General features: G+C 50.5%; 1 protein-coding gene across 1 annotated transcript; it reads left to right on the top strand.

Moving 5' to 3' along the window:
- Nucleotides 1–27,448, top strand: NALF2 (NALCN channel auxiliary factor 2). Its single transcript, XM_069464039.1, has 3 exons — nt 1–1,819; nt 23,922–24,093; nt 24,494–27,448. The coding sequence occupies exons 1-3, from the start codon at nt 959–961 to the stop codon at nt 24,877–24,879; spliced, it is 1,419 nt and encodes a 472-aa protein (XP_069320140.1). The 5' UTR covers nt 1–958; the 3' UTR covers nt 24,880–27,448.
- The last annotated feature ends 542 nt before the right edge of the window (nt 27,449–27,990 follow it).

The raw sequence follows: 27,990 nt of genomic DNA, 5'->3' as shown, positions 1-27,990 counted from the left end.
CCAGTCCTGCTCCCTCCTCCTCTCGGTGCCTCTTTCTCCGCCCTGCTCCCCCCAAACACACTCGCACACGGGCTCTCAAGGTGTTCTCCGCACAGCGGAAGATGGCGACAGACTGAGGGGGCATGGCCAGCGGGAGCCACGGGGCCATGCCGCTCGGCGGCCGCCACAGCGGTGCGAACGAGAGGCGGAAGCGAGAGGCGCACTAAGTAAAGCCCGGTGTCCGCGTCCGGCGCCTGTGGCGCTGCCGGGAGCCAGGTGGCCCGCCCGAGCCGGAACTCCGGGAGCAGCGGGTGCGGAGCCGGAGCAGAGCCGGCCCGGGACCGGCCCCGGCGAACGGCCGGAGCGCGAGCGAAGCCCGAAGGGCCGGGCAGCGGACCGGCTGGCCGGCCTAGGAGGGCGGGAGCGAGGCAGGGAGCGGCGCGGAGAGGGCTGCGGGCGGACGGGCGGGAGTGGAGCGGCTGGGGGCGAGGGGAGCGGAGCGGAGCGGAGCGCGGCGGCGGGGCCCGCACGGCGGCGCTGAGGGGCGCAGAGCTGCGCCGACCCGAGACGGCCAGAACAGAGTGCGAGCCGGGCGGCTGCCGGCGCGGAATGAAGTAGCGCGGAGCGGAGGGCATCTGAGGGACCCGACAATATGAGGAGTGCGGCGCCGCCGCAGCCGCCACCGCCCCAGTGCCCCGCACCGCCCCCCGCCGGGACGCCGGGCAGCGCCTAGCGGGCCGGGCGGCGGCGCCCCGGCTGAGAGCTAGGGAGCGCGGGAGCGGCGCGGGGACGGCACGAGAGCGCCCCGCGACTCCGGCCTGAGTGGGGCCTCGGGCCGGCCGGCCTGCCTCACCATGCAGCCCCCGAGGTAGAGCCTGGACGGCGCCGAAGAGCGCGGAGTGGCGCGCAGTTCGCCCGCCCGAGACGGCCGTCCGGCCTCGCGCCTGCCTACTCCCTCCAGCCCGGACACCCCTGAAATATGTTCAGGGGCGCTTGGATGTGGCCCGGAAAAGACACCGCCGCGCTGACTATCTGCTGCTGCTGCTGCTGCTGGGCTCCCAGGCCGAGCGACAAACCTTGCGCCGACTCCGAGCGGGCGCAGCGATGGCGACTGTCCCTGGCGTCCCTGCTCTTCTTCACCGTGCTGCTCGCTGACCATCTGTGGCTGTGCGCGGGGGCCCGGCCCCGGGCCAGGGAGCTGAGCAGCGCCATGCGGCCGCCCTGGGGGGCCGGCCGTGAGCGGCAGCGGGTGCCTCCTCGTGCGGTGCTGCCGCTGCCGCCGCCGTCGCCCGGCGAGCCCAGAGCGCCCCCGGGCACCTGCGGCCCGAGATACAGCAACCTGACCAAAGCCGCCCCCGCCGCCGGCTCCGGGCCGGTCTGCGGCGGCGTCCCAGAGCCCACGGGGCTGGACGCAGCTTGCACCAAATTGCAATCTTTGCAGAGACTTTTCGAACCGACTACCCCGGCCCCCCCTCTGCGGCCCCCTGACTCCCCTTCCCGTGGCCCGGCCGAGTTCCCCACCGCCAAAAAAAACTTGCTCAAAGGCCACTTTCGGAACTTCACTCTCTCCTTTTGCAACACCTACACGGTCTGGGACTTGCTGCTGGGCATGGACCGCCCCGACAGCCTGGACTGCAGCCTGGACACCCTGCTGGGGGATCTGCTGGCCGTGGTGGCCAGCCCAGGTTCCGGGGCCTGGGAGGTGTGTAGCAACTGTATCGAGACGTACCAGCGGCTGGACCGACATGCTCAGGAAAAATATGACGAGTTCGACCTCGTGCTGCATAAATACTTACAGGCAGAAGAGTACTCAATCCGGTCCTGCACGAAAGGCTGTAAGGTAGGGATTGGCGTCCGTGGCCGCAAGGGCTGCCTGGGCAGCGGCAGCGGTGGCATTGGGACCGGGATGGAAAAAGGACTCCCTCTCTACCCATCCCATCACTCCTACCGTTTCCAGTGCAGCACTACCAGTGCCACCGTAGGACCCTCCCTAGAGAAGGGGCCTCAGAGATTCAGGTCAGGTAATCACCTGGCCAACTTCTATTAATTCAGGGTTTGAGCACCTTAGGGGCTGAGGCTTCCTGGCGCCCCGCCCCCGCAAGAGGAGGGAGGGGCCATGGGGCCCTGGGCTGGCAAAGGGGTAGCAGGAGGGATTGTGCTCCCCCAGCCTCCACCCTCATCCAGCTGTGCCCCCTCCTTCCCTGGGCTGGAATTGAAAGTCCTGGGACTGGCTGGTGCAGTGGAAAGGCCAGAGGCAGGAGGAAGAATATTTGGCAACCCAGTCCTCACTCTTTGGCTCCTGCCAATGGGTGAGAGGAGGGGTACTCCTGGTGGTGGGGCACATCACACTGTTGACCTTACGTGACCTGAGGTGGCTGGTCAGAGCCGAGACAGGTGTAGCCCCAGAGCGCCTGTCTTCTCCCAAGGAGGGAACTTGCAAGCTCCTCTTCCCTGACAAAGGAAGGAGCTAAGAACAGGGTACTGTGGCTGGTGGGAGGGCCACTGGATGTTGGTGCATTACAAAACTCCCAGTGCCTTCCCAGTGCCCCACGGTGGCAATGAAGGGAAAGCTGGCTTTCTGGCTCCTAGGGACAGGAGAGGTGAGGTAGCTGCAGAATGGGCCCTGTCCAGGGAAGAGCTGAGTGTTGAGAAACTTCTTGACCCTCAGCAGGGCTGTTCTGGACAGTATGTGGGTGGGGGTTGCAGACATTTGGGACCTGATGCTACTGCTCTGCTTGCCCAGCCTGGCCAGGTGGCATGCCTTTGAGAGAAAAGAGAACAGCAAGGTCAAAGGGTCAAATGACAAGGAGACCAGGTGAGGCAGTGGCCTCACACATCCTCGAGCTGGGGCCAAGAGCTGGAAAGGGAGACAGTTGTCTCCTTGCTGAGCTCATCTCCCTCCAAGGCTTTGGGGAGGGGCGGGAAGTGCCCCTTTCCATCCAGCATGGCCCCTGTGTACTTCTGCAAGGTTTCCATGCTTTTGGTGGACTCCATAGGGATTTGGGGAAGGGGGTTAGGGAGGAAAGGGGTAGCTCCTTGCTCCTGACTCCACTTTCTCCTTCTCCTTTTTCCTGTTCTCGTAACCTAGCAGTCTCCCTCCCGCCTCCCTCAGCCTCAGCTGACTCACTGCCTCACTCACACTACCAAATGAGATATTCCACTTCTTAAAGGTGTACAGACAGATAGACACACTGCCATACACCACCACCACCACCACCACCCCGGGCAAAGTCACACAGAATACGGAGAGGTCGTCACACCCACAAACAGTGTCATAGAAGCAGACACTGTGTCACACACGTGCACATCTCCTCACAGTGTCAGAGACACACAGGCAGAAGTACTGTCACATGAAAAAGGACACATTTAGTCATATAGAGATAAAGACACATACCCTGGATGTCAGCCACAGACACATGTACTCAGTGGCAGCAGAGGGATGTAATCCACAAGCAGATGGAATAAAGGATGTCTGTCTTTTGTGGCCCTCCCTCCAGCCCCATAGCCCTGACTAGTTTATTTCTCAGACACCAGTATGAATGAGAGCCACGCCACAACTTTTCCATGGGGTTTTCTCCATATTACAGTTGGCTCCAAGCTCTGTCTGATCCTGCTCTAAATAATAATCTCTCATGTTGATTGTTTTTACCAAGCAGTTTGATGTAGGAGAAAGACATCTGATCTCTCCGATTCAGGAGGCTTTATCACCTCTACGACTTGTTAGTGGTATGACCTTGGTCAAGTCACTTCACTTCTCTAAGCTTTCATTTCCTTATTTGTAAAACAGGGATAATAATCCTTGCTCTTCCCACATCCTGGGTCTTTTGTGAGACTTAAGTGGAAAGAGGTAGCTGATAGTATTTTGTAAGAAGAATATAACATTTGACGTTGATGTAATGCTTAGGGTTTTCAACCCCTCTCATATATGTTATGAGATCAGGGAGCTTGGAATACTAGCACCATTATCCCCACTTTACAGATGAGGAAACTGAGGTGCAGGGGGATAGCAGTTTGCCCTAAGGTCACTCAGCTAATGAGCAGGAGTTCCAAGACTCCACCCTGCGTGTTTTGGTGCTAAGCCCATGCTTTTGCCATGGCCTCCCTTCAAGTTCCCGACGGCCCTCCCTCCTCTCCTTTGTTTCCTTGTCTGTCTCTCTCCAGCGAGCAAGCGAACTCCTCCTGCTCTCTTGCTGCCTGCTGTGCTGGCAGAAGGGCAGTGCCATCTCCACAGCTTTCTTCCTGTCTTTCCCACCCGTCTTTCAATGCTCTCTCCCTCAACTGAGGCCTGGACATGCAGGGCTCTCAAATCTAGCTGTATTACGAGCAATAAGGAAAAAAACAGCCCTGCTCCCCTCCCCGCAATTCCCTCTCTCCTTAGCCCCTCACCCCACCTCCCTTACAGTCCTTCTTTGCCGATCCCCTAGCCAGTTCCGAGGCTCCAAGTCCTCCTGTCCAGCCCCCACCCCAAATGAGATCCCTGGGAAATGCCCCACCCTCAGAGCTTCTCCTGAGTGGAGAGCCCACAGCCCCAGGCCGGGATGAACAGGCTTCCTCTACTTCTGGAAACCAGCCTGGAGCCTGTGACCCAGAGCTGGGTGAACCCTGGTCCCCAGGTCTCTGTCCTGAGTGCCTTAGATCCTTCCTGGGTGGCCCCAGAAACCCTGTTCTCTGCCTTTGCAATGTCTGCCCCTGTTTCAGGCCACATAGGGCCCCACGAATCATACCTGTCCTCACTGCTGCCTGTGACACCTCCCAATTTAGTACCAGCTGCAACATTTCCTTAACGTGCGACTGACTTCCTCTCGCACAGCAGAGCGATGTTAACTTAGGCAGGCCAATGCCCATCCCCACTCTGGCATCTCCCAACTCCTGGGGTTATGTCCCACCCCTCTCTTATCTCCCTGTGCACCCCCAGGCCCTACTGCCCGCCTTGGCTCTCTTGGCCCTGCCTAGGGTTACTGGACAACCACCTCGCTCCCCCATGGCTCTCCATCCTCCCAACTCCGCCACGGTCCTGCCTCATTCTGATTGCCTCTTTCCCACTCTCAATTCAGAACATTCAGATTGAGGAGAGCAGTAGAGATGGGAGCAAAACTCTGGCCTCTTCTCTCATAGCTCTTGATCCAAGAGGGGATAGAGGCCCAAAGGAGGGGCAGTTCTCTGCTTTCTTACCAGCCATAGGGCCACATTAATAAAGGTTAGTGCCAAGGAAGGATGTGATAGTTTTGCTCTATTCTGGATTGGCCCAAACCCACCTGGCAGACTATATGTTTGGTTCTGGGTCTCACACTGACTGAGCTGAGAAGGAGGCTGGAACCCAAGTTCTCCTGGAGAGAGTTGAAGGAACTGTTTCACTTGGAGAAGAGGAGACTCGGGAGGATGTGGTCTCTGACTTCCCATCTCAGAAGCGTTGTCGTGGTACAAAGAAGCACATCCTTCTTGGCCCCAGAGGGACTTTGTAGTGAGAAAATCCTAGGTTCAAACCTAGCTCCTTTATTTATTACCTGTGTCACCTTGAGGTAGAGCCTTCAAATCTTTGAGCCTCATTTTTCTCATCTGTAATATGGAGCTAATTCATACCAGCCCGGTGAGGTCATTATTAATGAGAAGTCTGTACAGTACGTAGGCCTGACACATCAGAGTTGCTCAGTTAAGTTTTTTCCTTCCAAAGAAGGAACAGACTGCCTTAGGAGGAAGTGCACTCTTGCTTCTAGGAAATGTCTGGCACAATACAGACAGACCCCTGGGGGATACGCTGTGGAGGCTAACACCAGCTAATGGGCAGAGTTGGACCAGGCGACTTCTGAGGTCTTTTTCAGCCCAGAGTTTAGGCCTGTGAACGGAGTCTTCTCCCTGAACAGCAGCATTGGATGGGGAGGGCTGTGGAAGGATGTTGGGCCTAACACCCACACATGGAGGGGGGTGGGGGGCTGCCAGAGCCAGTGCCTCGCCTTCTGCCCGTACCCGCTGGGGCCCTGCTCTTCCTCCACTCCGGCTGGCAGCTGTTTCTGCCTCACTGCCTTCCTCTCTCCTCCCACCTGCCACAGCTTTCCTGCCAAGCAGGACTCCCAGGCTAACGCTGGAGATGAGGGGTGCTGAGAGCAGGGAGCTCAGAGCACTGGGCAAAGGGCAGGAGCAGGACCCCCAAGTTAGCCATGGCCCCTAGTGTCATCCGGTCTGGCAGGCAGGAAGCAGTGCCCCACAACCAGTGCCCCACAAGCAGCCTCCCTATCCCAGGGCTCTTAGGACCAGAGGGGGTGCCCTGGTCCCTGTTTGGGGCTGGAGGAAAGAGGAGGCAGTCAATAAGCAGCCTCCTGTGAACCATGGCAAAGCCTGCCCTGGGGAGGAGCCTCCAGATCCACAGAAGTTCATCTCCTAATCACCAAGGAATGTGAGCATAGGGTTCTGGGAAAGGGCAGGAACTGGGAATCCTGGGGCAGGGACAGAGAGGAAGCACTGTTTATGTCTACGACAAGGAAACATGGGAGTGGGAAAGTGGCTTCCTGCTGCCCACACCTCGCCAGACCTCTCACCCCCATCCTGACCCACCCCCATCACAACCCCTATGTTCCTCCCACATTTTAGCCCACACCCAATCCCCATTCACATGCCAAGGACCCCACAACCTTCCCGGTCTTCTACTTATCACCCTAGGCCCTTCTTAAACCACACCCACACCTCACGCTCTAATCCTTGTCCCTATACCTATACTCCTGCGACCCCTGCTCCTCCCAACAGTTACCTCCACCCCTTGCCACCCCAAGCCTTTGCCCCACTCCCCACCCTGCTCCTCTCTTTCAGTTGCTCCTGTCCCACTCCACTCCCCCAACCTGCCATCTTCCACCTCACCCACTCCCAACCTTTCCCCTAGATCCCACCCCCTTTTCTGGCCTCCATGCCCCTCACGCCTGGCATCCCTCACACCCCACTCACACTCTACCTACTTTCTCCCCATCCTTTCTCCTGGCCCCTCTCCCCTCTCTCTTCCCCATTCAGGGTAGACATGTGTGTGTATGCATGCACACACACTCAGACACACAGACACACGTTGACATAGACACACATCTCCTAGTCTTCTTCGTGGCCACTTCCCTTCCTTCCCGCAGGCTGCTGCCTGACTACTATAGTCACCATAGCAACGGGAACTTCCAGGAAGGATATACTGGTATCTCCTGAAGGTGGGAGTAGGGGGAGTTAGGTGGAGGAAGGGAGCCCAGCAGCCTCCCACCCAATATCATGGTCTGGCTGGAAAAGTCTGCTGAACCCGGTGGAGGTGAGGGTGAGGAGAGGGAAGACAGTGCGTGGGACTGAGATTAAAGGAGGGTCAGAGATCTCTGAACACTTCATAAGCATGAGAGGGTACTTCTAAGCCATATGGGTACATGCTGGTCCCCTCCACAGATGTCAGTACCTCAGAGTAAGGGTCATCCACTCTTTTACATGTGGATGGGGATGTAGGCCGACACCTCAGACTCAGAGGTGGGAGTTTGCCCTGGAAAAACTTTTCCTTCAGGGCAGTTCTTTTGTGTCCCCACCCTCTGAGGCTGTTTACCTGCTGTGTGCCATGCAGACCGGACATCAAACTTGCCCTCCCCAGCTCACTTCTCAGCCACATGCAGACTCCAGCTGCCAGTGTTTGCCGAAAGCCCAGGGGCAGCCTCTGCTTCTGGGGACAAATTTGGGCCCTCAGAAGCACCTTGTCCAGTGCTAGCCTTGTGGGTCTCTGGGGAATGGGTATGTTCTCACTCCTGTGGTTACAGGCATGCAGAGCACAATGTGTGCAAGAGGCCAGGGAGGCTGGATCAGCCTCCTCTTCCTGGGCATAAGAGGGGGTTCAGAAAAGCCTCGATTTTTTGAGACCTTCAGCCAGGTAGGTGCTTAGAAGGGAGAACAAGGGCATCAGGTGAGCTGTAGCTGGCCCTGGGGAGGGAAGGAGTTACTGTGGAGTGACAGGGACTGCCAGGGCCAAAGCTCCTGCTTGAATGGATTCTGAAGAAAGGAGCTGGAACTTGAGCCACAAGTCTCTGGGCCAGAAGATGAGGCCAACTGGCTCCAAAGAAGAAAGGGCTAAGAAAGGGAAAGGAAAGAAGAAAACTACAAGCTTTTGAGTGCCTAGGAGATGCCAGGGGCTTCATATATGTTCATGAACTCATTTAATCCTGACAATCATCCTAGTAAGCAGGCACTATCATGATCCCCATTTTACAAATGAGACAACTGAGGCTCAGTGAGGGCAATGAGCTATCCAGGCCACATAGCCAAAACATGGGAGGGCTGGGATACAAACCCAGGTCTGTGTGTTCTTTCCTCAGTGCACAGATGTATAAAGAAAATGTTAATAATCTCCTCCAGCTGTCAGAGGCAGTGCCCAGCTGGCTGCTGAGAGGCTGAGGGATGAGAAGTTGGGCAGACTGGAGAGGAGGTCCAGCAGAGCCTATTGGCACTTTAGGGGCCCCGTGAAGTGGCCAAGATCCAAAGTGAGGACCCACCAACATCCTCTTTGTTCAATATCCCAGCCTCTTGTCCTTGAGACACAGTGACAATCACTGGTATCCTCCTGGGATAGCAATAGGAAGAAGGGAGGTGTTTGTTCCCTCCTTTTTCTACAAGCTCTGCAAAGGAGATGGGAGGAGCTGGGCTCATCTTGCCTGGGGGGAAGGTATGACTGTTATATTCTCAGCCCCAATCTGCTGGAGGGATCAACCAGGACAGGAGGGGAGAAGGTGCCCTAAGCAGGCCTAATGTAGGCCTGAGCCCCTGGCCTCGACATCCACTTCACTCCAGCATGTACAATTTCCCCAAATCCTTGCCCATGCTGGTAGAGCTGGAAGGGAAAGTGAATGCAGTGAGGCTTTGTCACCCCAGAGCCTGTTGAGGCCTGGCCTTGGCTTTCTTGGATGCCTGGCTGCCATGCCAGGGTTTTGGTGAGCCCCTGGCCTTGGACATCTCAGCTTCTCTTGGGGATTGAAGGAAGTACCAGCCCACCAAGTTCTGCCAGGAGAGGGCCATTTGATGGTGGTGGGTGTTACCAATGTTCTCTGTCTTATTTGGTTTTAAGCAGATAGCATGGCTACCTATCTAATCTGTGAAAGGTGAACATGTCTGTTTAGTGTTGAACTCAACTAAAATTTCCAACCAAGTTAATCCTTCAGGATTATTATAGACTCAGAATCCTTTAAAAATGTCTTTTTTTACAATTACAGAAAAAAGGTCTTTGAGAAATTTTGGAAAATAGAAGGATAACAGGAAAAACTTCCCAGAGACACTTAGTTTTCTTATTGTGGTAAAATATACATAATGTAAAATTTACTAATTCAAGTATTTTTAAGTGTATAAGTCAGTGGCATTAAGTACATTTGCAGCATTGTACAACCATCACCACTATCCATTTCTAAAACATTTTCATCCTCCCAAACAGAAACTCTGCACCCATTAAACAATAACTCCCTATTCCTCCCTCCCTCCAGCCCCTGATAACCACTATTCTATTTTCTGTCTCTATGAATTTGACTAGGTACCTCATATAAGTGGAGTCATACACTATTTGTTCTTTTGTGTCTGGCTTATTTCACTTAACATGATGTTTCCAAGGTTTACCCCTGTTGTAGCATGTGTCAGTGCTTCTTTCCTTTTTATGGCTGAATAATATTCCATCCTATGTCTATGCCACATTTTGCTTATCCTTTCATTTTTTTTGTGGATATTTAGGTTATTTCCACCTTTTGGCTATCGTGAACAGTGCTGCTATGAACATTGGTGTATAAGTATTTGTTTGAGTCCTTGTTTTCGATTCTTTCGGGCTTATATCTAGGAATAGAATTGCCAGATCATAGAGTAATTCTATGTTTAACTTTTTGAAGAACTGCCATCCTGTTTTCCACAGTGGCTGTACCGTTTTACATTACATTACATTTTACATTATACATTCTGCACCATTTTACATACATACCAGCAGTGCACAAAAGTTCCAATTTCTCCATATCCTTGCCAACGCTTGTTATTTTCTGGGTGTTTTTGATAATAGCCATCCCAATGGGTGTGACTATATATTTTTACATAGTTGAAATCATACAGTTTTTTTATCTTACTCTTTTTAACTTATTGTTAAACCGAGTATCTTTCCATGTAATTAAATATTTATAAACATCATCCTTGATGAGTGTACAATATTCCATCACATGAATGTAATGTAATTTACTTAAGTAGTCCTCTACTGATAGATATTTATGTTACTTCCAACTTTTTACTATTATAAAAAATGCTGTGATGAATATCTTTGTTCATAAATCTGTGTCAGAGCTACAGTTCTTTTTTTACCAATAAATGCTATCTCAAATCCTTTTTTCCTTATTTCTCTACTATACTGAGTTTACAAAATCACAATAATGCATGCTCATTGTACCAAATCTAACAATACAGAGGTTTATAAAGAAAACATTAATGGCTAGGCGTGGTGGCTCACACCTATAATCCTAGCACTTTAGGAGGCCCAGGCGGGAGGATTGCTTGAGGCCAGGAGTTCGAGACCAACCTGGGCAATAGTGAGACCCATCTCTACAAAAAAATAAAAAATAAATAGCCAGTGGGGTGGCGCATGCCTGTAGTCCCAACTACTCGGGAGTCTGAGGCAGGAGGATCACTTGAGCCCAGGAGTTTGAGGTTGCTGTGAGCTATGATGGTGCCACTGCACTCTAGCCTGGAAAACAGAGCGAGACCCTGTCTCAAAGAAAACCATTAATAATCCTATTTACTCCCCTCCCAGGCCCGCTGCCCTGAGGTCACCAATGTTAACAATTTGGAGTGTGTTCTTCTACCCCTCTCTCGAGGCTTACATGAACACCTACACACAAAATGACTTTTTCTTTCCTTTGTTTTGCATACAAATTAGAGCATAAACATTAATTCTACAGGATGAAGTTTCTTTTTGCACTTGACTTACAGAATCAAAGAGTGTTAACCTTTTTAAGGCTCTTGACATACATTACCAAATTTCTTTCAAATTACTAGATTATTCTGGTTTATACCTTCACCAAAAGTGGAAGACTAATTTAGCATATTTTTCCAATATTGGATAACATGTCTTTAAAGCTTTACTTATTTGATAGTTGAAAAATGGTACAGCATTGACTTTTCATTTGCATTCCTTAGGTCAGACATTTGCTTTTCTTATTTATAGGCCATTTGTATTACCTATTTTGTGAATTGTCTTTTCATGTTTTGTGTTTTCCTTACTGATTTGTATGTACTCTTTTATATATATTAGTGATATTAACCTTTTTGTGATCACATTTGTGGCATATTTTTTTTTCATTTGTTGTTTGCATCTTAGAACTGAAAGGAAGGAATGGGAAGGAAGGGAACTATCCCAGCCATTTTATGTCCTTTATCTTACTTAATTCTTACATCTGCCTTGTGAAGTGCATATATATTATCTCCCTTTTACAGAGGAGAAGACAGTCTCAGAGAGGTTAAATGACAAGCTCAAGGTCATCCAGCTAGTAAGAGTTGAGCTGGGATTTAAATGGCAGCAGGCAATGGTACTACCCAATCTGTGCTGGTATAATTATACTACAGATAAAGCTTTGTGCTTGTTACTTTACAGACAGCATTTACAGAAAAGTAAGAGTAGGTACTTTTATTATCTCTGTTTTTCAGATGAGGAAAGTGTGAATCAGGGAAGTCAGGTAACTTGCCTGAGGTTTGTAACTGGTAAGAGCAGACCGGAGATTTGGACTGCAGGTCTGTTTCAGTTTAAAATTTGTTGACCCTATCTTCCCATCATACATGTTTGCTCCATAGGGACCATCTTCTTGGATCCAAATTGAGGCCCAGAAAGTGAAAGTGCCTTTCTCACAGTCATATAGAAAATTAGTGGCAGAGGCCCCGCCTCCTGACAGGTAACTTGTCCAAGCTCACATAGATAGTGGCAGAGCCAGAATCTGAACCCAGCTCCATCTGGCTGGAGCAAACCTTCTTGATGAAGAGCATTTATGGAATAAGCTGGGAAGAAGGAGCAATTAGGTGAAGTTTATAGCTGCCCTGAGACTTTCTGAAGGAATGGACTCTGACATTACAGTCTTCTAGCAAGGCTATTCCAGAAGCCCCCAGAAGTAGGACCTGGGACAGGAGAACTCATGCCTTAAGGCAAGAAAACCTTTCTACTGGAGACATCTTGCCCTCCTTTCACCAGTTGCCAAAGATTAGAGCAGGAATAGTGAGCCTCAGGCTCTGGGTAGGAAGCTGGTGGGTATGGAAGAAGCAAAGCAGTGTTTGCCTTTTTTAACACCTTCAACTCCCAGGAGGTGTGTTTATGTGTGTGTGTGTGTGTGTGTGTGTGTGTGCTTAGAGGAAAGAGGGAATGGAGTACTTTGACAGAGAAATAAAAATTATCGTTTGTAGCCCCTACTATCCCAATGCTTTTCCCCCTGCATCCACTTAAAAAGAAAATCGTACTCATATGGGGAATGGACTGAATAGAGTGATTTTAGAAAATCCCCTCCCCCGCCCGATCCAGACCTAGAAATCTTCCCAACTTGACCTGAAATTCCATCAAAAAGAGATTTGTTTGAGTAACAAGCTTCAATGGTGGTAGTGGATTGAAGGGACCATCCCAAGGGTAGTATGGTATATGAGAGCTTGGGCATTGACGTCCAGGTAAACCTGGCTTCAAGTTCCAGTTTGAAATCTGTCTTCTCTGTACAATAGTTGCTGAGACCTTGAACATATTCTTTAATCTTTTTTGGAACCTCACTTTCCTTGCTTTTGGAACTAAGAAATAGGGTCATTATGAGGCTTAAATGACATAAAGCATGCTAATCTCTTAAGAGCACAGTGCCTGCAAAATGGAAAGTACTCAAGAAACACTAGCCACCATTATTAATATTATTGTTATTATTATTATTGGCTGTGGGCCTTGGGCAAGTTATTCAAACTCTTTGGACCTTCCTGTCCTCATCTGTAAAGATCTGTCTCCTCTTCAGGGGGTAATTGTAAGGATTCAATGAGTTAATAAATGTCAGGATCAGGTGCTTAGAACAGAGTCTGGAATATAGGAAGAACTTAATAAATGGTAGCTATTATTATTCTCACCTTAATTAGATGTGTTTAATCTAAATGATTGCTTAACACCCAGTTGAGATTGACAATACTGGGGTGGGCTACTTAGGAGCAGGGAAAGGTAGTTTGGGAGCAGGAGGCGAAGTGTCTGGAGTGAGAGTGGAGGATTAGGAGCCAGAAGGCAACTGGAGAGATTCTAGTGAGTGAGGGCACAAAGACATGCTTAGATGGGAGAGGGAGAAGGCAGAGAGGAAGATGGAAGAACTCCAAAGTCCTTGATTTACCTCATCACCAAAGACCAAGCACAGCTGACAGTCATCTTTGATCAGGTCCCTGTTCTCCCCAGCCTCTCATCTGTCTAGCCAGGTGTGGCATTTGGGGAAGGAGGTAAGGCAGGGAAAAGGAGCTGGTTTTATGGTGATCCCTGCAGAAGGCTGGAGATTGTTTCCTAGCCTGGGCCAAGGTCTAGCTGTGTGGGTAAACAGGTGTGCAGCTCAATGGAAACCTTGGTTGTCACTGTCACACTGGCACCATTCCTGTGGTGACCTGCACAACCACTGTGCACAAAAGCTCCCAAAGCTCCCCTCCTCTCATCTTAGTTCCTCTCTTTAGCTATGGGACCCCTCATTAACTCTTGCTTCCCTGGCTTAAGCCCATATCCCAGACAGTGGTGATGGAGTTTGTGATCCAGGGCAGGGCAGTGTGGGCTGAGTCTGGTCAGGTTGGTCAGGTCAAGTCTTGGGGATTTTGTTTTGTTATTTTTGAGGTTCATGGCTGCAGATCAGTTTATGTTTTTATTTAATTTTAATTTTATAAAAGCAATATATGTTCATAATTTAAAAGGCATTTGCAAGTTATATATGTATATATACACACATATGTGTATATGTGTATATGTGTGTGTGTACACATACACACCCCTAAGCCTCACTCTTCAGAGTTAAACACTTGAGAATCTTTTGGCTGTTTCTTCTGATATTTACCTCCACATTTGTAAATGGCATGTCAATATGCTATTTCTTGATTTTTCTGTTTTAAATATCTGTTGACTTTTAAAATTTGATTAGAAGAGGATTTAGCTCTTTTACTACCAGCAGCACTATATACACACACATGCTTCCCCTTCTCCCATACACTCAATATTGGCAAATCACAATTTCTGCTTTTAACAATATTCCATGTTTACATTATTAGGATTATAAATATTGTTCATAGCTGTGTCATGTCGAATACTGTGATTACATTTCCTTCCTTGGTCATCTTGTTTTCCTGGAGTTAATAATTGCCTCTTTTTTTCTGTTTGCTTAGTGTTCTATGACTTTTTGCTAATGCATCCCCAGTCTCTGCATCAGAGCTATAAAATCTCATTCAAACACATTCATAACCCATTATTTTCCCTTTTTTCTTAGAACTCTCCACCTTGTTCCAATTTGAGCTTGTTGCTGGAGGCTTGATTTTCAAATACCTGGCAAGCACCTCCATGTGTATTCCTCCTCTACCTGGGAACCCATCTCCATGTGAGACCCTGAGAGCAATACACAGATGAGTAAGATACAGTTCCTGTTCTCAGGAAGCCTACAGTCTCATGGGTATTTAGTTCATTTAGATGTCTCACCAGAAGGCTTGGGCTCTGTCTTAGGACTTTGATCTAGAATGTCCCACACTCTAGGCAGGCCTTTCCTTCTCTGTCCCCAGTGAGTTTCCAGAATATGATACAGTCCCCAGAGAGCAAATGTGATCTTAGGCTGCATTAACAGAAGCAGTTTCTAGGACAGGAGGGCTGATGCCACTACTTCAGTTTGTGTTGATAAACCCTATCTGAGGATTGTGTTCAGTTGCAAAGGGCACAGAAAAATGGACTCATCTGAATGTGAAAAACCAGGATAGAAGAAAGGACTGGAAACCACATCCCTTGAAATAGTTGAAAAAACTGGGGATGCTTGGCTTCTTGAAAGTGTAGTCTACACATAGCTATCTCCATTTTTTTTCCCTCACAATCCCTTTTCAACTTACTACAATGTGGTTTCTGACCCCACTGTTCCACTGAAACTGCTCTCAACATAATGAGACTGCCTCTTAATTCCCCAAACCAATGTGTTCCCATCTAAATCGTTATCTGCTGACCACTTCCTGTTCTTTGAAATTCTCTCCTCTCGTAATTTGCAGAATGCCACTCTCTTCTGTTCTGTTTCTCCTCCAGTCTCTTAAACCAGCCTCTACCTTCATCTGATTACCTTCCTCCACCTGCCCCTTAAATGTTGGTATTTTCTAGGGATCTACTGTTGATCTCTTTCTCTCTCTATCCACTCTCCCTAGGCAATACTATCCACTTTCTAGGCTTCCGCCATCACTGTTACCGGTCAGCGTGAGCTAGGTTAGGCTCTGGTAACAAGCAACCCCCGAATATTTGAGGCTTAACAAAACAAATGGTTATTTCTTGCTCATGATACATGTCCAAAACAGATCAGCAGGGCACACCTGTTCATGATAGTCACCAAAAGACCCAGGATATTAAAGGGTCCATCTCAACACTGCTTCCGCAGTCAGCATTGGAGGAAAGAGAACGTGGCAAATCATGTACCAGCTCTTAAACCTCCTCCTCAGAAGTGATCCATGTCACTTCAACTCACATTTAATTGGCCAAAATATGTCATAGGCCATGCCTAACTTCAGAGGGTATGGAAAATTGTAGTCCTACTGTGTTCCTAATGACTAACCCCTTAACTCCTGATGACTCCCAAACCTTTATACAGACCCTCCTGAGTTCAGACTATTGTGTCCAACTGTCTCCTTGACATTTTTACCTAGCTGACCCCCATATACCTCAAAGTCAACATGACCAAAAACTGAATTAATCTTCACTTTCAAGTTTTCTCCTCCTCCTGTTTTCCCTTGTTTAATAAATGAAGCTTCTATTCATACAGCTACCCAAGCCAGAAGCCTGGTAGTCATCCTGGACTCCCCTCCCTCCCCCGTATTCCCCACATCCTTAAGTAATACTATTGATTCCATCTGTTTAACATCTCTTCTCACATCCATCCCTTTCTCCCCATTTCTTAATTCTGCTGCTACTGCCTTAGTTGAGGTCCTCATTCTCTCTCACTCAGATTGTTGCAATAGTCTCCTAACTGGTCTCCCTGCCTCCAGTCTTGATGACTACACTACATCATCCATACGTCGGACGGAAGTCTGAAAAGTTAGTCACAGAAGTGGTAAGCAATCTTTAAATAAGCAATTATTTAAAACCCGTCGAAGACTCTTATATTGCCTATAGGATGAAGCCCAGCTCCTCCTCAGGTTCTAGAGTTTATCATGGCCTCTTCTGCAGCCTCATTTCTCATTATGCCCCCCTTTGTACCCTCTAACTACTCTGAACTACCTATAGTGTCTTAGCCCAGCACTATTTCACACCTCCAGGCCTTTGTGCCTGCTGATTTCTATGTTTGAAGTGCACTTATTCTCTCCCTGTCCCACCTAGTGAACATCTACTCATTTTTCCAAGCCCTAACTCAAGCCTCTCCCAGATGGAGACATTTTCCTGTCCTTCAGCTCTCAAAACACAGTTGATCACTCCTCCCTTTATGCTACCACTGTACCTACTAGATACAGATGCTCCTTAACATACGCTTGACTAATAAACCCATTGTAAGTTGAAAATATTGTAAGTCAAAGCTGCATTTAATACACCTAACTTACTGAACATCATAGCTTGCCTAGCCTACCTTAAATGTGCTCAGAACACTTACGTTAGCCTAGAGTTGGGCAAAATCATCTAACACAAAGCATGTTTTATAATAAAGTATTGAATGTCTCTTGTAATTATGAAATACTGCACTAAAAGTGAAAAACAGAATGATTGTATAGGTACTGAAAGTATTGTTTCCACTGAATGCATATTACTTTCACACCATCACAAAGTCAAAAACTGTAAAGTTGAACCATCATAAGTCAGGGACCATCTGTATTACTTCTCATAGTGACTTGTAATGATTGGTTCACATAGTTGTCTCCCTTGCTCCTTGAAGACAGGAATCTTCTCTTACTCATCTCTATCATCTGTAGCTCCCAACACGATGCCAGGCACTCAGAAGATGTTCAGGAAGTGTTCAAATGAGCAAATGAATGAGAAAACCAGATTCAGAGATGTCTGCAAATACCTGCAAGGCTGTTATGGGGGACAGGAAGGTGACTGTTCTGTATGGCACCAGAAGAGCTAAGTGCCATGAGTGAAGACCCAGGGAGGCATTATCTCAGCTCAAAAGAAGGAAGAACTCCTTTAACTGCCAGAGTTGCCCGAAGATCTGGGCCGTTCTGGGAGAGAGTGAGCTGCCCGTGACAAGGTTTATTATCAGAAGCTGGACAGTGCTTGGCAGTGATGTTACAGTGGTGGAGTGATGATTCTCATGACCCTTTCCATTCTGGAGCAGTCATGAACTGGCCTCCTCTGCTCACCTGATTGACACGGACCATCTAGGCCCCTTCAGAGCTGCCCCATGCATTAGGGACACTACTTCTCCATCAGGCCACCCCCCTTCCATGCCTGGCCCACCTAGCCACTGTACTTTGAGAGATGAAATAAGAGGCTTGGTTGGAGGCACAAGGGCCCTCTCTAACTGTGATGAGTCTAGGTTCTCACCCACCTCTCCAACCGTCTCTCCTGCCTTTCCCTCAGGCCAGGCCAGGCCACTTTGACTCATGACTGCTACGTCTGAGAAGCAGGACAGCTGATGCTTATTTTTACAGCCACTTAAATAAAGCCCCATTATCCACCTGGATTTGTCCTGTAATGCCTCTAATCCCAGTCTGACTCTGCCAGTCCCAATGAACTACTGCTGTCCCGAGAGTTACATCCATGATCTTTTTCCTCTGGTTGGGGTGACTGATTTTGACCTTATGCTATTCCGATACAGCTCTTTGAAAGCCTAGAGTTGGGACTAGGAGCACTTGGCTCTTTTCAGACCCCACCCAAGAGGTTCCTTACACGATTCTATGTGTGTTGATGGGTGCAGTGCAAAGAGGCATCAGGTTAGCAGTCAGGGTATTTCCCTTCTCACCCTGGCTTGTAGTTGATTTCTCGGATCCATCTGACTTGGCTAAGCCAGTCCCCTTCTTTGGGTCTCAATTTCCCCATGGGTAAAATTTGGGGGTGGGGTGTACCACGGCTTCATCCCCAAGCCCAGCCCACATTGCTGTTTTGCCTCCACAAACTCTGCAGCTGCAGCTTCTGGCCAAGGGTCCCAGGGGTACATTAAGAAGACAAGCAGCCATGAAGTGAACATCTACAGGGAGGATTTGGATGGGGAAATAGGCCCTAGGGAGGGAAGCAAGTTAGAAACCAAGGAGGAAACTGCTTACTTCCTGGTTGTCAAGAACTGAAGCTTTCCTCCCTGGAGGGCTTTCCAGCCCCAAAAGCAAGGAGCTCAGAAAGGCCTCCATTTTCTAAACCCTCTGGCCCCAAGTCCTGGCTTTGGGGTGTGAAAGTGCATTCAAGCAGTTCCTTCTAGAGTAGAGTAGGGATGAGAATGCCCTAGCCAGGGATCCCGAGGGTGAGGCTCTCCAGCTCCTCCCACTTCTCCCTAAACTGGCAACTGCAGAGCCCAGGAGGGGTGGGGATCCCCCTCACCTCACCCCACCCATCTCAGGAGTGGCTCCGCAGCCCAGCTGGGAGGAGGGGGGACAGCCTTCCTAGCTTCCTTTTTGGGTTAATTGGTGTTCCCTCTAGTTACTCCCTGCTTCCTTACCCTCCCAGTTCCCATAGCAACTGGGCTGTAGCAGCCAGAACTTGATTGAGCCCAGCAGTGGCCTGACTGAGGTGGGGAAAGGAGGGCACTGCCAGGCCAAGGCTTCCCACCCCACCCATCCCCTGCTGCCACCTCAAGGGTCCAGGATGGTTAAGCTCAGAGGACAGGGCATGATGGGGAAGCTTCTTCTGCCAGGGCTGGAGTGTGAAGAGCCTGACAGCCCAGAGCAGGCCTGGTTCTCCTCAGTTCTCCTCCCCTACCCGTGCCCTGTGTCCTGCCGCCTGAGTTTTGAATTCACAGTTGCTGGTAGGATCATTCAGTAGGAAGAACCCTAGAATTGGAGTAAGGAAACCAGGTTTCAAGCTCCTCCCTCTGCCACTATTTTATGTGGCTGTAAACAAGTCCTTCACCCCTTTCTGGGCCTCAGTTTTCCCATCTGTAAAATGATGAAGTAGGACTAAACTGATGGTTCTCAACTGTGGCTGCACACTGAGATTGCCTGAGGTGTTTTGAAAAACTACAGATGTGCAGGCTCCACCCACAAGGATTCTGCCTTGCTTGGTCTGGGGTGTGATGTGAGCCAGGCAGGAGTATTTTTTAAAAGCTGTCTGAGTGATTCTAATATGCAGCCAGAGTTGAGAAGCTGGAGAGAAAATAATCTCCACGGGTCTCCCAACTGACTATTACCTGGTTCTGAGACATTTCTTCCTTTCCCCGCGTGCCCCACCTCCAGCAAGCCCCACAGCTCTCCTACGCCTGACCCTCCTGGCTTTTCCCCTCCTTGTAGATGAGTGTCCAGGCCCCTGTGACTGCCCACACAACCCGCCTCCCTGGCTCAGTCCTAACACTGATGCGACAGGGCAAGCTACCTAGGCCCATCTAAGGAATAGGCTGCAGAGTCTAAGGCAGGCTTGTTGCCCAGGCTGTAGCACTGAGAGGTAGACCTTTCACCTGAGAAGGACCCTAGGCCACCTGTGAAGCATGAGGGCCAGCAATGGCCTCAGCCAGCTGTCGGTGGAGCCCAGGAATTGGATTACCTCTGAGCCCCGTGTCGCTCTTCTTCCTCCATTCCCCTCATTAGCTCCTTGCCTGTTCCTGTCTCGCCACCCACAGGCCTGGTGTCCTCCCCAAGCAATCTGCTCACCCACTTGTTGCCATGGTGACTCTGGCTGGGGGTGTGGGGACTGAGGGGGGTCGTCTAATTAAGGAGAAAGGCCACACTCCCACTGTCAGACCACCCCCTCCCCTCCCCCACCTTTCCTGCCTCCCTCCCTTCCTCCCTCCCTCTAGGAGCAGATGAAGGGAGTGCCCAGCCACCATAGCCTGCTACTGGGCTAGTTGCAGTTGCCTGGGAGGAGAGCAGGAACTCCACTAGGGCCTCCTTACCTAAGAACAGGAGCACAGACCTAGAAGAGCCCAGGGAGAATCCCAAATGGGCCTCCGAGCCCCACTGATGGATGCAGGGTGAGGGGTGGGGGCGATTCCACAAATTTTGGGGTGAGAGTGAGACAGTTTCTGGGTCTAGGCTGCAGAAGTTGGGGCAGAGACTGTGGACAGAGACTTATCTTGGCACTCTGGGGCCCAAAAGATAGAGGCAGGGGCCTTTGAGGTACTGGGACCCTTAGCTCTTGTGATTTCGTGTTCCTTCCTATCTTCTGTTTGTTTCTCCTACCTGTCCTGTGTTCTTTTATCCCTCTTTCTTACCACTGCTTTCTTATATTCCCATCTTTCTCATCCACGCTTATTCCTTCTAATCCACCCCTTGCTCGCTCTTACCCTGTCTCACTCCCTTTTCTTACCCCCTCCTCTTAACAGCCCCTCTCACCCCCATCTCACCCTCTCTTAGGTCCCTACTCTTGTTTACCCGTCGTCTCCTCTCACCCTCATCCCACTCTCTTACCCCTCACCTCCCTCACACCCTCCACACTGCTTATTCCCTGGCTCTTTCTCCCCAACCCTGTTCTTTCCTACCCCCACTATTCCCAACATTCCCTGACCTCTACCCCACTCTTTCACACCCTCTCTTTCCTGCATGCCTCCTGTCTTTTACCCCTTACCCCACTGCTACTCTCTTGTACCCCCAATCCTCTCTCTTCCTGTCCTCTCTCCCCTTCCATTTATCTCTTACTCTGCCTCTTATTTTCACCCATTCCATTTTACTCTCCTTTGACACCCTTCTCATTCCTTTGCACATATCGTTTATCCCAATAATTTCATATGTAGGAATTTATATAAATAAAATTTAACACAAGTTAAATTTAACACAAGTGTGTAAGAGATGTGTCTACAGAGATATTCACTGGAGGATTACTCATAATAGTGAATAGTTGGAAATAAACATCCACGAACAGGAGATTGGTACCCTTTCCATTCCATTCACACAGAACCGTTCTCTGTTCTCTTAACACACCATGCATCGCTGGCCTCCATGCCTTTGCCTAAGTGGTTGCCGCAGCCTGGAATGCCCTTCTGCCTTGTCTCCATTTTCCCATCTAAAATCCTACTTTGAATCCAAGCTCAACTATTCTCCCCTCACTGAAATCTTTTCTGGCTTCTCTGCTTGCTTCCCTCCAATGGTCCATGGTTTGCCCTCTCCTAGAGTATAGATCATATGCCATAGATCCAATTATTTCCATGAGAGTAGGAACATGTCCTCATTTACTTTTCCTGTTCATTAAATCAACAGTGGTTAATAAGACAACCCCATGTCTGCTTACATGCTACTCACATTTTAATGGGGTTGACAGAGAAACAAAACAAGGGAGCAGCAGACAAAGTAATGCTTGTGGTGAAGAAACAATTAAGGAAAAGAGAGGATTATGAGGGTGGCATCCTCTAGTGGGAGTGGTCAGGGAGATCCTCTTTGAGGAAGTGACACTTAAATTGAGACTTGAAAGATGAGAAGGGCCCAGCTATGCCAAAAGTGGGGGGAAGAGAATTCTAGGCCAAGAGAGCAGCATGTGCCAAGGCCCTAAGGTGGGAAGAAGTAGGACATGTTCGAGGAAAAGAAAGAAAACCTCTGTTTGTAGAGCATGATGATCTTGAAGGGAGAGATGGAAAATGAGGTTGGAGAGAGAGGCAGGAGCAAAGTTACGCAAGGGCCCGAAGTCTGTGATCAGAAGTTTGGGTTTTAGTCTAAATGCATTGAAGGGTTTGAAGCAAGAGAGTAACATGATTTGATTGCATTTTGAGACCACTGCTATTCCTGTGTGGACAGTGGATTGGAAAGAGCCAGAGCACAGGTGGGGAGGCCAGAGAGCAGGCTGTCACCCAGGTGAGACATAATAATGGCCTGCACAGAGGTGTGGATGTGGAGCTAGAATTGGCATGCCCTGCTGATGGACTGGATGTGGGGGTGCAGGGAAAGAGAAATAAAGGCTGACACATAGGCTTTGTGGCACTTACTGAAATGGTCAAGACTTGAAGGTGACAGCAGATTTGGGATAAATAAATTAAGAACTACATTTTAAAATTTAGAGCATGTTAAATTTGAGATGCCTGTAAGATACCAAAGTCCCAAGCGATGCTTTGTTCCTCGGGGGATCGATTTGTACCACAACCCACTACCACCCCCTGCTTCGGACAAGGCCAGTGTGGGACTGCATTACCAAAGTCCATGTTCACAGTGGAGTTATTTGTAGTTTAGTGAAAATGTTTAAATTGAAAGTGCTTCTAAGACCATGTTGCCCAGAGTGTGGTTGAAGGGCCTCCTGCAGCCAAATGACCTGGACCCTGGTTCAAAAATGCAGATTCTTAAGCCCACCTCAGTCCTCTTGAAGCTGAAATGGCTGGAGCCATCCGCATATTTAATAATGCCCCAGGGGATTCTGAAACACACTGACATCTGAGAACCACTGCTGTGAGGAACAGCTATGAACCTAGAAGGTTCCCCTTCAGATACCAGGGCTGGATGCAGGCAGGGCTCTAATTAATCCCATGCATGAGAGTCATGTGGGCATCCTGTTAAAATGCAGGTGGTGACTTGGCAAACTGGGGCCGGGGCCTGAGAGTCTGTATTTCTCACATGCTCCTAGGTGATGGTGATGCTGCTGGTCCAGGGCCACACTTTGAGTAGCAAGCAGCTAGATCAGTGGTTCTCAGTGGGAGATGATTTTGCCCCCAGAGGACATTTGACAATGGCTGAGATATTTTTTTTTTTTTGGTTGTCATAATGGGTGAAGGGAGAGAATTGCTGCCAGCATCTGGTAGGTAGAGGCCAGGGACGCTGCTCAGGATTGTACCATGCACAGGACAGTGCCCACAACAAACAATGATCCCACCCTGAATGTCAGTAATGTCACTTTTAAGAAACCCTGGGCTTGATGATAGCCAAAGAGTATGGAGCCGGGAACCTTTCTTAACTAGGACCCAGTGCCCGGTAGGGCTGGGGTAGATGAGGAACAGGAAGTATACCCATGAAGTGAAACTGCAAAGCAAAGATTCCAAATGAAATGTGGCAATGCCCATGATGTCTGCTCTGTACCAGAGCTGAAGCCAACGGGACAGAGCATGGATTAAGTAGAGCTCAAAGGCAGTTGTGGTGCCTGGCAAGTCAGATTCCTATTTTTATTAAAAATAATTGCTCACATTTGTGTTGCACTTTACAGTTTACAAAACATTTTCATATGTGCCATATCCTTTGATCCACACAACACCTTGATGAGGTAGAGAAAGGATTATTCTTTTCATTTCTTCCTTGAATTTCAAACCTCAACACCATTAGCCAAAGAAATGTTCACTGAATTGAACAGAACTGAAATTTGCCTCATTACATTATATACAGGTAACCTCAGACAAGTCAGGACACCTCTTTGAACCAAGTGTAAAATGATAGGGTTGGGTGGGATGATTGGTAAGGCTCCTTCCAGCTCTGACATGGGAGTAATTTGGGGATTTTTGCCAACAAATAAATTCTGAGTCTTGGATGACTACAGACTGGGGTACTCGGGAGTCTGGACTGTAAGAGGGGAGATCTTACGGTAGGATGTAGTGGCCTTGACCCAAACCCTTCTTCTCTAGCCCCTGGATCCTTGGGTTAATTCGGTGAGGCCCCATTGAAAGACCACAAGTCCACCCCCCTCATCCCTCTCCTCTTAGGTGGGAAGGGGCTGGCACATGGGCTGATGCTCTTTCCTCTCCCCACAGGCTGTCTACAAGGCCTGGCTGTGCTCAGAATACTTCAGCGTGACCCAGCAGGAATGCCAGCGCTGGGTGCCCTGCAAGCAATACTGCCTGGAGGTGCAGACCCGGTGCCCCTTTATACTCCCTGACAATGAGGAAATGGTGTACGGAGGGCTCCCTGGCTTTATCTGTACAGGTAAAGGCAGGGCACTGGGGAAGAGGGAGGAGGCTGGGGGCCCAGGGTAGGCACCAGGCCAGGGGAGTGGGAGCAGGGAAGACAGCAGGGTAGTCAGGTTAGAAGAAGGCCAGTGGCTGGAGGAGTGAGCAGCGAGGTCCCCAGGTTGGAATAGGGAGAAAGACCAGAGTGTCCATCTCCATCCATGACATGCCCAGCCAGGGAGTCATTCTAGAGAAGCTGGCTGGGGTGCCCAGGAGAGAAGGGCTCAGAAAGGGAAAGTGCTGGGGGCCGGGGGAAAGGAGTCTTGGATAGGGCTCCCCAAGCAGTCCGAGCTTTGAAAATCTCCTCTCTAGGTTAAGGCATAGCCATCAGCCCGCCCCCCGCCCCCCGCCCCAACACCTTCCTTATCCATTGGCAGGGTTGCTGGATACTTCACCAAAGCGGCCGGAAACCAAGTGCTGTGACGTGCAGTGGGTCTCCTGTGAGTCGGAGAAGAAGAAGTTCAAGGAGTCTGAGGCCCCCAAAACCCACCACCAGCAATTCCACCACTCCTATTTCCACCACTACCACCAACAGTACCACCACTACCACCCCCGCCATGACCTCCCAGGCCGTGTCAGCCACAAGCCCTCCCTGCTGCCGGTCTCTGGGGGTTCCCGCCTCAGCCCCAGCAGGATTCGGCTCTGTGTCCTTGTTCTCATGCTCCTCCATACCATGGTGTCCTTCTCCAGCAACCAGGGTGGTGGGGGACTGGGGCTGGAGACACTGCCTGCCCTAGAGGAGGGCCTGACACGGGAAGAGTGACAGTAGGGAGGGAGAACAGACCTCCACCACACACTGACATCAGCTCCAGCCCCCCTAGGTGGGAGGGAGGGGGCTCCTCCCATGGGAGGTATAGAACCAGGTGGGGGGCGGGGGGAAATGGGGGACCGCACATCCCCCCCAACCTACCCCCACCCCAAAAGCAGCTCCAACAGAACGGCCAGAGAGCCCCAGGGAGCTGAAAAACTCATCCGGGAGAAAAAGGCAGGAGCAGCAGGTGCCCCCTCCCAAGACCCCATCTATGGGGGTTAGCAAACAAAGGGGGGGAGTGGGGGCTGGAAATGCCCACCCCTGCCAAGAGCCCTGACCCCAGGGAAGGAGGCTGCTCACCCAGCCTCGGCCCTGCAGGGAATGTTGGGGGGCCCAGGGGGGGAGAAGCTCTTTCACCCCCTCACATTCCTTTTGTTGCCAGGATCCTTAATTCCCTCCTGCCCATATCCCTACAGGCGACGGCAGACAGTGCAATGGCCCTCCTGCCACTTCAGTGCACCTTGCCCCACCTGGGGCCATCACAGGTGAAGCACTAGGTTCGGAGATGAGGTGCGCACAGTTGCAGCTAGGTCGGGGCCCGAGTTAAGCTGTGCCCCACCACCCTAGGCAATGGGGGATAGGAGTGGGGTACAGAATGAATGGTGAGAGAGAGTGAAGACAGGGAAGGGGAGAGAAGAGGAGAAATGTGAACAGAGGGCTTGGAGAGATGGCCAAATGGGCAACTGCCACCTGGCTTTGGAGAGGTGGGCGGTTAGTGTTGAGGCAGGCTCAAGAGCTGCTCCCCAAATCAAAGAGATTTCTCTCTCAAAGAGAGAGTTGCATAAGGAGCAAGAGGAAAAGCACAGGAACTGAGTTATTGGGCCTTGAAACAGAAGGCCGAGGGCATGTGGTTAGACTGCCGCTGTCTGAAGGGCCATATCTTACAGAAGGTGCACATACTCCCAAGGGCCGCTCTTGCCCTGGAGATCTTGGCCTTGGGGCCAAAGATGTTTCCATTTCCAATCTCCATGGGGAGGAGGGACTTAAGCCCAAGTGGGTCAGGCCTGGCCTGGGTCCTCATACTCCCCCATCTTGTCCTAACCCAGGCCTCCATGAAGGAGAAACTGGTGGCATTCCCCCAGAACTCTCCAGAGATGAGCCTCCCCCATCCCTGCCCTGTCCCCGTCCCCAGCCTACCAAAGAGTATTCATCCTTTCCCATCCCTGACCCCATGGGTTACTATCCCAGCTGTGGAACAACCAGACTCCTTTTTACCCTGTAGCGGGGTCCCCTGCTCCAGTGACCCCCGTCCCTTGCTGGAGGAAGTCCAGAGACTGGCAAGAGGACCCTTTGAGTAAAGATAATGTGGTGTCATCTCTTGGCTGAGAGACTTGGACTGTTTAGTCTGGCTAGAGGGCAGGACGAGAGAAGAGACATCGAGTGCCCCTTGGGGGGATCATTAGCTTTGCCCTGGTCTGCTGGGGGGGGCATGTTTCCTGGGACATCCAAAAGCCAATAAGAGCCAACACGAAAGGGAGCCAGAACTGTGTTTCTGGGGCAGGCCAGGGGGCTTTCAGTGCCAGAAGGGCCTGTGTCCTAGGATGTGATGCTCGTGAGTAAAGGGAGGGGTGGGCCTGGAGCTGCATTAGAGTGAAACCCAGAGGGAGATGGGGAGGGGAGAGCTGCCCTTGGTCGGCTTAGGGATGAATTGGAGGCCTCCCTAGGAGAGGGAATCATTCATGCATGGGCCTCAGCTGGGTCCCAAATTGGCTTCGTGAGCCTGGGGAGTCTTTCCTTGCCAGTTTTCTCATTTCTCACAGGCTGTTCCCCCACGCTGGGCCCTGCCCACACACTCCCCTGTTTGGCCCTCAGCACTTTGGGCCTGGCCACATCCTCCATCCCTAGAGTGCTCTTTTCAGCTGGGAAGGGGAAGAGGTGCTGGCTCCTTTCCAGACATGCTTATGTGTAAGTGAAGGGGCAGGTGCTTGGGCTCCAGAGAGACCCCAGGTACTGCCTTCTAACTCCTGCATCCTCAGGAGGGGAAAAGGGACTGGGAAGTAAAGGGGGACCATGTGGCCCCAGGGAATGGACCCTTGGAGACTCCCATCCTCTCTTCCCCCTCACCAAGTGCCCAGGAGACCCCTGGCTCAGACCAGCCCAAGGCCTTGCCCAGCGGCAGGGGAAAGGGGCACCACACTCCACCTCAAAGTCATTTGACTGCCCCCATCTGCCCCACCGCCCCAATCTTCCACCACCTCTCCGGCTGCCCCTGCCCTCCATCACAGGCAGCAGAGCCGGGCAGCTTTCTTCTGCCATTTTCTACACTGTGCTTCATGAGTAGGACTTTCTTGCACTAGTCCCTATGACTGAGTCTCCAAGCTGGTTTCTTAGTAGTCCCCCATCCCTTCCTCCTTTACCCGGCTATGATTCAGTTGTCTCTGCCCTCCCTCTTACTCCTGCCTCTGTGTTCGGTGAGAGTCTCTGTATGTGTACTGCTTTCTGTTTTGTTGCATTGTGGGGCAGAGGCCTCTCTGCTCTTGTTTAACCCCATAAAGAAATAAATGGTAAGACTTGATGATAACTCTCCCTTCATGGCTTTGTTCGGCGGAGTGGAGCTTGCTGCCCTTGGAAACAGTCTATGGCTTGGGGAGGGGGTGGGACCAGGGGATGCTGACCCTGTGCCCGGTCCCCTGTCGGCTCAAATCTCAGGACAAAAGGGTAAACTCTGTAGTAGGCCATTCTAGACAAGGAATCACAAAGCCAACTGCCTGCAGGGATCAGGCAGATAACTGTAAGGAGTGAAGTGGGCCAGGCTGGGGAAAGTGCAGACTCAGATGGGAGTGGTGAGAACTGCGGGGCCCGTGCAAAGGAGGGCAGCTCAAGCCCCAGGGTTGTCTTGTGGGAACGTGGGCCCAGTGTTGCCTGATCTTCTCATTCTACAAGGAAAATCAGGACTCAGGATTTTGACACAAAGCCCTTATTCCTAAATGTTGACTCATGTCTAAAAACCAACCAACCAAACTACCTCCACGTGGGCTAAATATGTCTGAAGGCCCCACGTGCCTGTGGGTTACCAGCTCTCCACCTTTGTTGCAGCTGTCAGTTCCAGTCTGGCAGCCCCAT

Source organism: Eulemur rufifrons, chromosome 30 (assembly GCF_041146395.1).
Source record: "Eulemur rufifrons isolate Redbay chromosome 30, OSU_ERuf_1, whole genome shotgun sequence".
Classification (NCBI taxonomy): domain Eukaryota; kingdom Metazoa; phylum Chordata; class Mammalia; order Primates; family Lemuridae; genus Eulemur; species Eulemur rufifrons.
This window is presented reverse-complemented; position numbering and strand designations above follow the sequence as displayed.